The 10,821-nt window shown below is 57.1% G+C and overlaps 1 protein-coding gene across 2 annotated transcripts; it reads right to left on the bottom strand.

The window, feature by feature from the left end:
* Window positions 1-4,853: 4,853 nt before the first annotated feature.
* MPC1 (mitochondrial pyruvate carrier 1) lies at window positions 4,854-10,821 on the bottom strand. 2 transcript variants are annotated; one of them, XM_036317253.1, is made up of 5 exons: window positions 10,641-10,821; window positions 7,930-7,933; window positions 6,370-6,466; window positions 5,646-5,778; window positions 4,854-5,346 (listed from the first exon to the last, which is right to left on the bottom strand). In XM_036317253.1, the coding sequence occupies exons 1-5, from the start codon at window positions 10,709-10,711 to the stop codon at window positions 5,322-5,324; spliced, it is 330 nt and encodes a 109-aa protein (XP_036173146.1). In that variant the 5' UTR covers window positions 10,712-10,821; the 3' UTR covers window positions 4,854-5,321. The 2 variants fall into 2 exon arrangements, with proteins under 2 accessions (XP_036173146.1, XP_036173148.1); XM_036317255.1 differs by lacking the exon at window positions 10,641-10,821 and adding an exon at window positions 9,515-9,848.

Below are 10,821 nucleotides of genomic sequence, written 5' to 3'. Positions count from 1 at the left end.
TCCCATGGCCACCAGGGTTCGTTGTAGGAGAAAAGTCTTGGTGTCGACTTGGTTACTGCTGAGGGAGTCCGTGTGGCAGCTGCCCAGGCTGGCAGGGTGGGCACACAGATGCCGAGAGCAGGCCGCCCCGCCCTGTGATGGGACTGGCTGGGGACACAGGAAAGGAAATTCTCCTCCCTGGTGGGCCATTTCCCGGAACGCTACAAGGATCTCAGCTGCGTGCCCTGCGAGTCCTTCGGCCCTTCACGTAGATTTGCTGGTTTCAGCGTGGACTTGTGACTGTTGTTTGGTAACGGGGGGAGGTGGTCTTCCTGTCTCGACACCGTCCTCTTCTCCCAGCAAAGAGGGGTGTCCCTCAGGACAGGCCGCATGAATTCAGGTCCCGCGTCTTCACTGCTTTTCCTCTCTTCCTGGGTTCCCAGAGTCTAGCACAGCCGTGGGCAAACTACGGCCTGCGGGCCGGATCCAGCCCATTTGAAATGAATAAAACTAAAAAAAAAAGACCGTACCCTTTTATGTAATGATGTTTACTTTGAATTTATATTAGTTCACACAAACACTCCATCCATGCTTTTGTTCCGGCCTCCGGTCCAGTTTAAGAACCCATTGTGGCCCTTGAGTCAAAAAGTTTGCCCACCCCTGGGCTGGCACCACATGATGCAGTAGGTGCTCCGGACACATCCCCGTGAGTGAATGAGCCAAGGGCTGTAACCCCAGAAGCTCACGGAAATTACCTTAAAAACCAAAAACCAACCAACAAACAAACAAGGGCCCAGGGACACTCGGTGAGGTCCTTGCAGGCTTACAGCTGGCGAGGGGCTGAGCCAGTGACACCCAGATGAGCAAACCCTGTGACCAGAGACTTGGACCGGCCTGGGGGGGGGGGGGGAGGACCATCGCAGGCAGTCGTCCTGACGTGAAGTCTGCTCAGCTGCGTTTCCCACTCAGAAATATTTGTGGAGGCACAAGTCGGTTCAGAGTAGGTGTGGGTTTGTTTTTGTGTTTTTTGTTTGTTTGTTTTTTGCATCGGGGTCATTTGTTAATCATGTCTGTAGAGGGGTTGATTAGATAAAAAAAAACAACTAAAAAAACCACGGTTTTATAGTCTAAGGCACTTTTCTCAGTCTGCCCTGCCCCGACAAGAATCTGGGAGAGCCGTGAGCTTTTGTCTTAGCTTCTCATGTGTGTGGCAGGAGAGACGGGGTGTTCTACCAAGGAGACTGTTTTGAAGAGTATTTTTATTTAAATATGTTTGTATTGATTTCAGAGAGGAAGGAAGAGAGAGAAGCATCAATGACAGAGAATCACTGACCGGCTGCCGCCTGCACGCCCCACACTGGGGGTGGAGCCTGCAACCCCAGCGTGTGCCCTGGTTTGTAGGTCAATGCTCAGCCACTGAGCACCCCGCAGGAGGGAAGAGTGTGTCTAGTCCTTACAGGTACTAGGTCAACGCGGACTGACGGCAACATTCCTCATTTCAGCTTTTGAATCCAGTGAGGCCACAAGGTGGCGCAGTTTTACCACAAAATCATTTCCAACCTGGGGACGGGCCAGTGAGGAGCCTCCGCCTGCGGGAGGAGGGGCAGGGGGTGCGGGCTCCTGTTCGCCCTGGGGCCTACCTGCTCCTGGAGGCCCAGGGTGCAGTCTCTTCCTGCAGCCCGGGGACTGTCCCTGGGAGACCCCAGCTCGCACTGGAAGGGCCGCTACCCCTGAAGACGTGATGGCATCGATTTCATCAGGGTGTGGATTTTATTGCAAACTCAAAATATGCCATGTTTGCGGAAACTGACAGGGGCCTTCCCTCCCTGCGTGGCAGCGGTTCTTGCTCTACCTCCTCCCCTTGCCTGTAGTCCAGCCGCCTGCAGTGGAATGCAGCCCGGTCCTGCCAGCAGGGGCTGTGTCGCCCACGCCCACGTGCCACAGGGCCCTGCAGCTCCAAGGAGGATCGGCTTACACCTCTCCAGTACATTTCCTCTGACAGCTTGCAGAGCGCAGGCACCGAGGTACCGAGGCACCAGCCGGGGCCTCCCCTAGAAGACACGGTTCTGTGATATTGGTAAAAACACTGCCAGTGCGCGTGCCGCCGCTGCCTTCTCATCGGGAGTTGTGGGCACGAGACCAAGTCCGTCCCTTGTCCGAGGCTGGCGCGAGTCCTTGATTGCAAACAGGAACTTCTGAGTGAAGGGACTCAGACAAAACCCTGAAGAGCCCGCATTTACGTGGGCCGCCTCCGCGCACTGTGACGCCCGTCTACCTCCTTAAAACGCACCCCCTCAAGGAAGAGTAAACACTGCTCCTCCGGTGAGGAGAACGGGACCTGCGAGAAGCAGCTGGATTTAGAAGATGTTAGCCCTGGTATGAAAATACATAGTATGGCAGGAGGAAATGTGGATATCATTTTTATTTAAAGAGAAAAGTTGTAGCTTAAAAAGGGGCACAAGACAAAACTTTCCCATCAGGACAAGACTGAACATTTCAACTCTGTAGGTGGTAACAGTACCAGAAATTAGACAGTGAACAGCAGAGGTGAGTGAGTGGCCAGAAGTCCTCAGCTCAGAGTGACGAGGACGAACTCGGACGGGGCTGCTCAGGTGGCCCCGTCGCCCCGACTGCCCGGGAGGCGGACCTCGGGGATCTGTGCTAAGAGCACTGCCGGCTGCCGCCTCTTCTCGGGACTTCCTGACAATGGCAGCCAGTCCACTCGGAAAGTGCTTACATAACAGAGTCTACGGTTACCGTCTGTGCACTTGGAACTATTATAGGAACTTGCGCGCTTCAGACACTGGACGGGCAGGAAGCAACGCCGTTCTGGCACCACGAGCCCGCGTGGTGGTACAAGGACCGTTCCCCAGACTGGCCAGAGCCCCAGGGAACGGCTGCGTGGTGGGGTCAGGCAGGCAGCGGGCAGGAGGCCTCCAGCTGATGTGGGGACAAGAGGAACTCTCACAGATACCCACGTCTCTAGAAGACTGGGCCTGGCACACCCCAGAAGACAGAGCAGGAGGAGCGGCCCAGGACCTCCTGCCGCCCAGCCGCTGAAGGAATGACATGGGAGCCAAAAGAATAATCATGGTAGCTGACAAAAACGCATTGTCTTGCCCTGGCTGGGTGGCTCACTTGGTTGGAGTGTCATCCTGTCCACCAACAGGATGCGGGTGTGATTCCTGGTCAGGGCACATACGTGGGTTGTGGATTCGATCCCTGAGCAGGGCGTATACTAGAGACAACCTATCGATGTCTCTCTCACATCGATGTTCCTTGCTTTCTCTCTCCCTCTCCAAAATCAGTAACACATATCTTCGGGCGAGAATTTAAAGCAACACATTAAGTCTATAAAAAGTCATGAGTCTATTATCATGCTCAAGAGAAAAAGCCAGAAGAAATTCAAAATAGTTACAATGGCAACTGGCGTCCTCCCCTCCCCGAGGCCACCAACCTGCCGAGCCTCAGTCCTGGGTACCGGCTTTGCTTTTGATTAAAGGATTTAATCCAGACCTTGAACAGGACATGCTGAGAAAGCCGCCTGCTGGCATGTGGGGTGCCAGGACCGCAGCTGGAACTGCGCCTGCTGCTTCTCGCTACTGTCTGTCCCCGCTCGGTGCACAGAGTCTGAGAAATCTTAGTGAAAAGGTGAAGACGAGCGACCGAACGCAGCCTGGGGAGCGAGCAGCAGAGCCGGTTCCTGCGTGGGCGGCGGGAGGGCCTAGACCAACCGTGCGAAGGGCATTGCGAAACAAGAGGCCCTTGACCAGCTTCCTGCCGGGCCAGGCACCGCGGGCAGCGGGCTGCTCGGCGCCAGGACTCGGCAGCCCTGGCGGGGCAGGAAGTGCTTCGCAATCGTCACCTCGTCCCTGAGCCCATTACAGGGCGGGAGCCAGCACGGCACCTCCGCGCGGACATCGGTGTCCACCCGCCTGGCGGCTCCTGTGCCGGCCAGCTCTCTCCTGCTTGTTTGAAAGGGAGAGCACGGCGAGCGTTGGGTCACGTCTGCAGAGGAGGTTCTCTGGGTAGTTTAGTTCTGAGCCTGGCCTTCTGGGCTGTGAGCAGTCGACCCCACCCTCGCTTCCACACTGCGGTTCCCAGGACCTGGGGGATGGACGGCGCCCTGTCCTCCACCCTCCAGCCCTCGGAGCAGGGAGCCTCAGGTGCGCGCAGCTCTTGCAGGGCCCGGACACTTACAGGTGTGGCGCTGGGACACTTCCCAGTGCCTAGGAGATGGAGCCCGGCAACCCCGACGACGACGGACCAGGAGGAGCCACCAGGACCTCCCGCCGCCCGGCCACGGAGCGAGGTCCGCTGTTCAGTCTCCTGTGCCAGCGGCCGGCACTTCCCTGCCAGCCGCCCAGGTGTCCCCTTGTGCTAGTGACAGACAGTGGAGATGGTCATTTTAAAGCAGCCAAGAGACTTCCATCGAAAAGAGAAAAGGCGCTGGGCCTGCTCTGGGGGAGCGCTTTGCAGGCCAGCGGGTGCGGGTGAGGTGAGGAGCCGCGGGCCACGCGCACCCTCCACGCTGTCTCCCGGCGCTCACCCTGTGGCAGGGGCAGCAGGATCACCACCATGCCCCCGGGCCCCGCCCACCCCAGAGGCCCCTCCTCTCCCTGGTGCCTAGCACGGTGCCCCCGCTCCTGTGCGGCCAGGGACTGCGGCCCCCAGGGACACTGCCCAACTCTGACCCCCTCAGGGAACCTCAGGGCATCTTCAGGGCAGCACTGGGGCGTTTCTAACATGGCCCACGAGAAAGCCGTCTGACCACTCGGACGGCACCTCCCTCAGCACTGGGGAGGGAGTCCCCGTGATGCCGATCCCTGTGCTGCAGGGACACAGTCCTGCAGTTCCTTAAAAACATTTCGTCATTCTCACTGACAGATATTTAAGTCATTTATTGCCGTTAAGTCACAGCATTTCAGAAGACACACCGCATGGAAAGGGACACTCTTCAGACCCTGGGGTGAGACCTGAAGGGTGTAGCTGGGGTTGTCTCATGGTCGTTACAGAACAAGGCCAGAGCTCTGAGCACTCAGGTCTGAGAGTCACAGGCTTTGTTCTCTTCCGTTGCGCGTTCAGCAAATTCTAACAGATAACAACACGGCCTCAGAGAAAGCATCGCTGGGATCACGGAATGACTGCCTGTGTGACGGCTGGTTAGGGGGAGGAGAGTAGACAGTACTTGGGAGGCAGCTGGGGCGGGTCAGGGGCTCAGGGGCTCTCGCTGTGGGTGGAAATGGTTGGGTTAGTAAAACAGCACTCAGCGGGTCTTCCTCAGCAGGGCGTCCTGATGATGGAGCCGGAGGCCCAGCAGCGGGCAGAGCCTCCCTGCCGGGTCACGCTGCTGCCTTCTTATTCATGCTGCAGGGAGACAAGGACAGGGAGCGTCACTGCCGCCGCAGGGCCGGAGGCTTTAAGAAGCCCTCACACAGCAGCCGTTCCCACTCCCGATGTGATGGAGACACACCCTGTCCACGCTGTAGTCAGTGCATCTGCACGGCGTGGCGGTAACCGCCCAGGCACGGTTTCACACTCAGCAGCACAGCTTTCTCAGAACGGGTTTCACATCCATCTGCACACACTCATGGCCCAAATGCCCAAGGCAGGACCGGGCCCGCTCTCCCCTCCGTCAGCAAAGAGGACGAGCTGGCGCTGCTTACTTGTATTTGATGAGCCGCCCGCCCTGGATGAGCTGGGCCACCTCGTTGGTGGCGTGGCACACGAACAGGAGCCAGTTGCGAGGCTGCACCTTGTAGGCAAATCTCATGAACGTCAGAGAGTAACAGCAGAGGGCTGCAAACACCAAGCAGAGGGGAGCAATGACTCACGGTTCAGAGACCTGGTGTGGGAGGGAACCCAGATCCACCGGCACCAGCCTGAACCAACCAGGGAAGCTCTTCCGCTAAGACTGTGACGGGAGGTAAATTCTGGCGGAAAGGCACCAGGAGTGGGAAGCTCAGCAGATATCGGACTCTCCTGGTGGGTACTGTTACTTATCACCTGAACATTGTAAGGATGGGGTGTTGGAGGGAGTGGGCACCTGAGTTCCAGCCACGGTCCTGTCCCCTCGAGTAGTTTAGTCCCTCACCTGCAGGAACTGCTTCGTCATCCTCTCAACAGCTTTATGGTCAAATATCAGGGTTTCAAGTCAATGTAAGAAAGCGTTTTCCGACTACGCCCCAGAGGACACCTTCAGCTGGGAGCAGTCAGCCCGCCGGCTAGCGGGCTCCAGCACTCCCAAGGCAGCATTTCAGAGCCACCTGCCTGTCCTCCTGTGAGGGGGATGCCATTTCCTACGTGACTGTCCTGTCCAGAGCTGCACTGGGGAGCTGTTTATGCTAATGATGCGGGGAAAGGCCGCAGGTGTTCAGAGCACACACTCACCAAACGTCATCCGCCCACTGATAATCTCCGGAGACTTTTTCATGTCATTGATGGCGGCGATGGGGAGACCCCAGTTGGCTACTGGGCCCCAGAAGTGCTGTGGGAAGACAGAGGAGGGAAGGAAGGGAGAGGGAAAATGAAGGCGGAGCCTTGGGAAACAAATCCCTGAGCTCAGGCCTGGGCTCACTGGTCCACCGGTGAAGACTGTGCCTATGAGTCAGCAGTTCTTACAAGGTGAGTTCAAAGCCAGGAAGGACTGGCAGTTTCCCAAGTCCTGACCAGCTTTCAGAGGTCAACCGAGTCACCTGATTGTCCCATTCAGAGAACTTTACAGTGAGATGAACTTCTCACACAATTCAGTCTTGCCATAACTTAAAACCTGTGATAACTATTCTCCATAATTTAATGCTTAAATCTATCAAAACTTCTTTTTCAAATTTTCATTGACATCTTTTAATATGCAGACCTTAAACTGGATACTTTCTCTGAAGAAAGGAACTTTAATATGGGAAATTTCTTTGGGCTCATGTGAGCTATTTTAAGATCTGAGAGCCTGGAAATCTACACTCAAGAGTCCCAGATATTAAGACTGGAAAATAGCCCTCGCTGGTTTGGCTCAGTGGATAGAGCGTCGGCCTGTGGACTGAAGGGTCCCAGGTTTGATTCCGGTCAAGGGCACATGCCTAGGTCGCAGGCTCCATCTCCGGTAGGGAGCCCGAAGAAGGCAGCTGATTGATAATTCTCTGTCATCACTGATGTTTCAATCTCTCCCTCTCCCTTTCTCTCTGAAATAAAAATAGATATTTTTAAAAAGATTGGAAAATACTTGTAAAATAATAGCAACAACTTCTATTTTTAAAATGGACCAACAGCTTTTTATTTCACAACCATGGGGCCATCCCAGGACACCAATGTTCAGCTGCCCATGCTTAACAGCCGACTCAGGTGTGGAGTGATGAGTGAGGGCTGCACGTGACAGGTTCTGGGAGGCAGGGCGTGCACTGTGGCCGTGAGCATGACCGGCACTTAAACCATCTCTTACAAAGTCCCTGAAAGGTAAAAGTAACTTGCACACTAGCTGACTAAGGTACCTACCTCAGCAAGCTTAATACGCGCTTTCTAACTAGGGCAAGGCTCTCGCGCTCACGTCCCTTTATAAAGTACGTTAGTCTACGCTCTAGCAGAGAGTCACCATAATGTCTAGAAAAAGAAGGAATTTCATGATAAATATTTGAAAGGAAAAAATTAACATATTTTGGATTAAATGGGAAAATACTTCTATTTCATTATAAATTCGTAACTTGGGTTAAAGAACATCCACACGAATGAAGCGCCATGACCTGGCTACTGACTGGGTGGAGTCTGTGCCGCCAGCAGCCAGGCTCTGTGCCCACTGCTACCAGCGAGGCGGGACTCTAGGAGGGACCAGAGGGCGCCCTCAGCCCGCTCCCCCCGCCCTGGTGCTGGTCCCGCTACCTCCAGCAAAGGGGTCTGCTGTCCCTAACTCTGTTGATGCAGGATCTGCAACAGCCTGAAGTGACGGAGGAAGGATTTTCTTACCGTGCTGTTTTGTGAGAAATCACCACGGTTCGGACGGAGACATGAAAAGAAAAAGAAGGAGAAGGTCAGGCGTTTTCAGAGGCGGGTCCCCGAGCCACCTGGGCCTCAGTCTGCGCAGTCTCGGTGCCGGAGCTGCGGGGTGGGCAGCTTGGCTCTTTTCCCAGGGAAGTCTAGTGACATTTCTAATAACAACTTGGACCTAATGAAATTAAACCTTAATTTTATTTTAAAAAAAAGTGTGATCCTTAGAGGGCGCCAATAGAAACATAATGCAATTCACAAGTAGGAGCCACGTATGCAATCTAAACATTTCTAAAAGGAAAAACAGAAGTTAGTTTTATTAAGTTTATTTATTCCCACATGTCCGAAGTCCTTCCATCTGAACACACAACCAGCGGCGATGCCTGAGTGCGGTATCCTGTGTTCTATTTTGTGCCGTGTCTGAGACTCGGCGTGTGTTGACGGGGCACCTGTGGGGACCGGCCACATTTCAGGGGCTCGCGGCTCTCACACCACACAGCACGGGCTTACAGGGCCGTTCCTTAGAAAATGACGAGCTGGAGAGAAGCACAAGGCTGCAGGGTTTTATTAACAACCAACGTCCCACTTTCACTGACTAAGGTTATCACCAGAATGAAGCCCCTAGGAAGAGGCGTGATGTTATTTCTGTTTACCACTGAGAGGCAGGGACCTGAAGCGGTGCCTTCCATTCACAAGGCATTCAAAGAAATAGTTATTGAATAAATGAATAGGAAAAACTTTCAATGTCAACTGAACCGTTTTCCTCAACGCTAAGCTTCAGCCCATTTAGAATATATGGAAAGTTCTATAGCGAATGCCTTTTATTTCTGAAATGGCAATTCTTCTTGCCAGGCTACAGCTTAATTGTTCTGTGAAGGCAGAATCTTAAAGTTTACCCACGGAACGAGTTGTTGAAATACTGATAAAATCTCCCACAGACACGCGCCCGACACTTGCAGAGGTTTTGGTCAGAGTCTGGCGGTTCCAGTTTACAGCATGAATTGTTGGCTGACGGAGCTGCGCAGGTTCTGCTGCGAAATATCAGCAGAAGCCTAATGAACTGTGCCCCAGGCCGTCACAGCGAGTCCACGGGACAGCGACAGCGCTTCCCAGGCGGAGGCCGAGGACCTCGGGGTGGGGGTTGGGGGGGTTAGCGGGGCTGCCACGGGCCACGCTCCGGACACGGCTGGGCTCCTGGTCTGAGCACAGGCCTCGTACTGAGCTGCACGTTGGCAACAACGCATTCCTGTCCCTACAAAAATGTTCCAGAAGAGGCAGTGCCGACCACCAGAATGCCATCCTGGAGCTACTTTAGTTTTCCATCAGGACTCTCCCTGCAGTGCAATAGTTCAAGCTCTACCTGGCTCACAACAGGCGGCGTCAGTAAACGTAAGGTGCCGGCGGCTGAGGCAGCGCAGTGAGCTGTGAACGCAGCAAGATCTCGCTGGAAGCCCATGGGCTCTGGCCCTCCGCAGGGCAGGGCTGAAAAGCAGCCTAACACCGCCCGCCCGCCCGCCCGGCAGCTCCCCACCTGATGGCCCTCCCACTGTTTACCCACCGTTACCTGCATCTGCCTACGGGCCTTGCTAAGGGGCAAACGTGTGTCCACATAAGGCGGACCGAGCTGGACCGGGCCAGACTGGGCCCGGAGTCCGGTGCCTCTTCCAGCGAGGCCTCCACTGGCCGCAGGCCTTCTTCGGGCCCATTTCCTGGGCACCATTCGCATGTGCGCGGCCCCTCCTCAGACCTGCACCGGCCAGGAGGTCGGCATGAGGGACATGGAGAAGGAAATTCCTGCCCGCAGACGCGGTTCAATCCGGTTCAGTCCGAAAGCCCTGCACACGGACGCCTGGCAGCCACACCGTGAACCCGCTGCTGCCAGGAACGGCAGGAAGAACTAGTTCCCCAACAAAGGCGGCGCCAAACCTGGACCTGGACGGGGAGGCGCGGAGGGGAGGGGTCCGCTGCACAGGGCGCTCAGCACACTGCGGCAGCAAAAAAAAAAAAAAACATGCGCTCACACAAGCGGGCCCCTGGGCGCGCACTGAGGGGGTCCCCCCGCCCCGCGCCTCCCCGGGGCACCAGGGGCGTCCTCAGCGCCTCCGGGCACGGACGGGCCAGGCCCGGGGTTAGAGTGAGGCGGCCCAGGTGCCCGCGGGGGCCGCCCCCGGGCACTCGCCCCCGGCAGCCACGCGGCGCCGTCCCCGGGAGCCGCGCGGACACTCACTAGTCCCGGTGCCCCCAACGCGCAGCGCAGCGTGGCTTCCCGGCGGCAGGGGGTGGGGGGCGCGGCGGCTTCCCGGGCAGGGGGACGGGGCGCGGGGAGCCCTCCGCTCCCGACGGGAAGGGCAGGGCCACCGGGGAGCGGAGAGAGACACGCCGGTCCTCGGCCGCACGGTCCGACCCGGGGCCGCAGACTCGCGCTTGAGGACATTTTGGATTTCACTCCCGCCTACGCGCGGACGCCAAGTCGGTGAGATGACAACAGGGAGAGGCAGCCTCGGCCGCACATTCGTCCCGGCTGCAGGGCTCAGGCTGCAGGCCCTTCCCGGCCGCGCGCCGCCCCGGGCGTCTCCCCCGCGCGCCCCGGCTCACCCCGGTGCACCGGGCGGCAGGTGCAGAGGGGAGCCCCCGGCCCCTGCGCCCCCGCCCGGCCCTCCTCCCGGAGCTCGCGTCGCGGCCGGGCCCACCTCATGAGGTAGTCCCGGAAGTCCTTGCTCCGCACATAGTCCGCCGCCTTGCGCACCAGCGCGCCCGCCATGGCCGTGCCGCACGCAGGCCGCCGTCGCCGCCGCCACTCGGAGCCCCGCAGCCAGGCCCAGCGGACAGAGGGGACACACGCCGCCCGCCGCCCGCGTCACGACAGCTCGG

The sequence above is a fragment of the Myotis myotis genome, unplaced genomic scaffold, assembly GCF_014108235.1.
Source record: "Myotis myotis isolate mMyoMyo1 unplaced genomic scaffold, mMyoMyo1.p scaffold_m19_p_7, whole genome shotgun sequence".
NCBI classification, from domain to species: domain Eukaryota; kingdom Metazoa; phylum Chordata; class Mammalia; order Chiroptera; family Vespertilionidae; genus Myotis; species Myotis myotis.
Note: the sequence above shows the minus strand (reverse complement) of the source record. Positions and strands in the feature narration are given on the sequence as shown.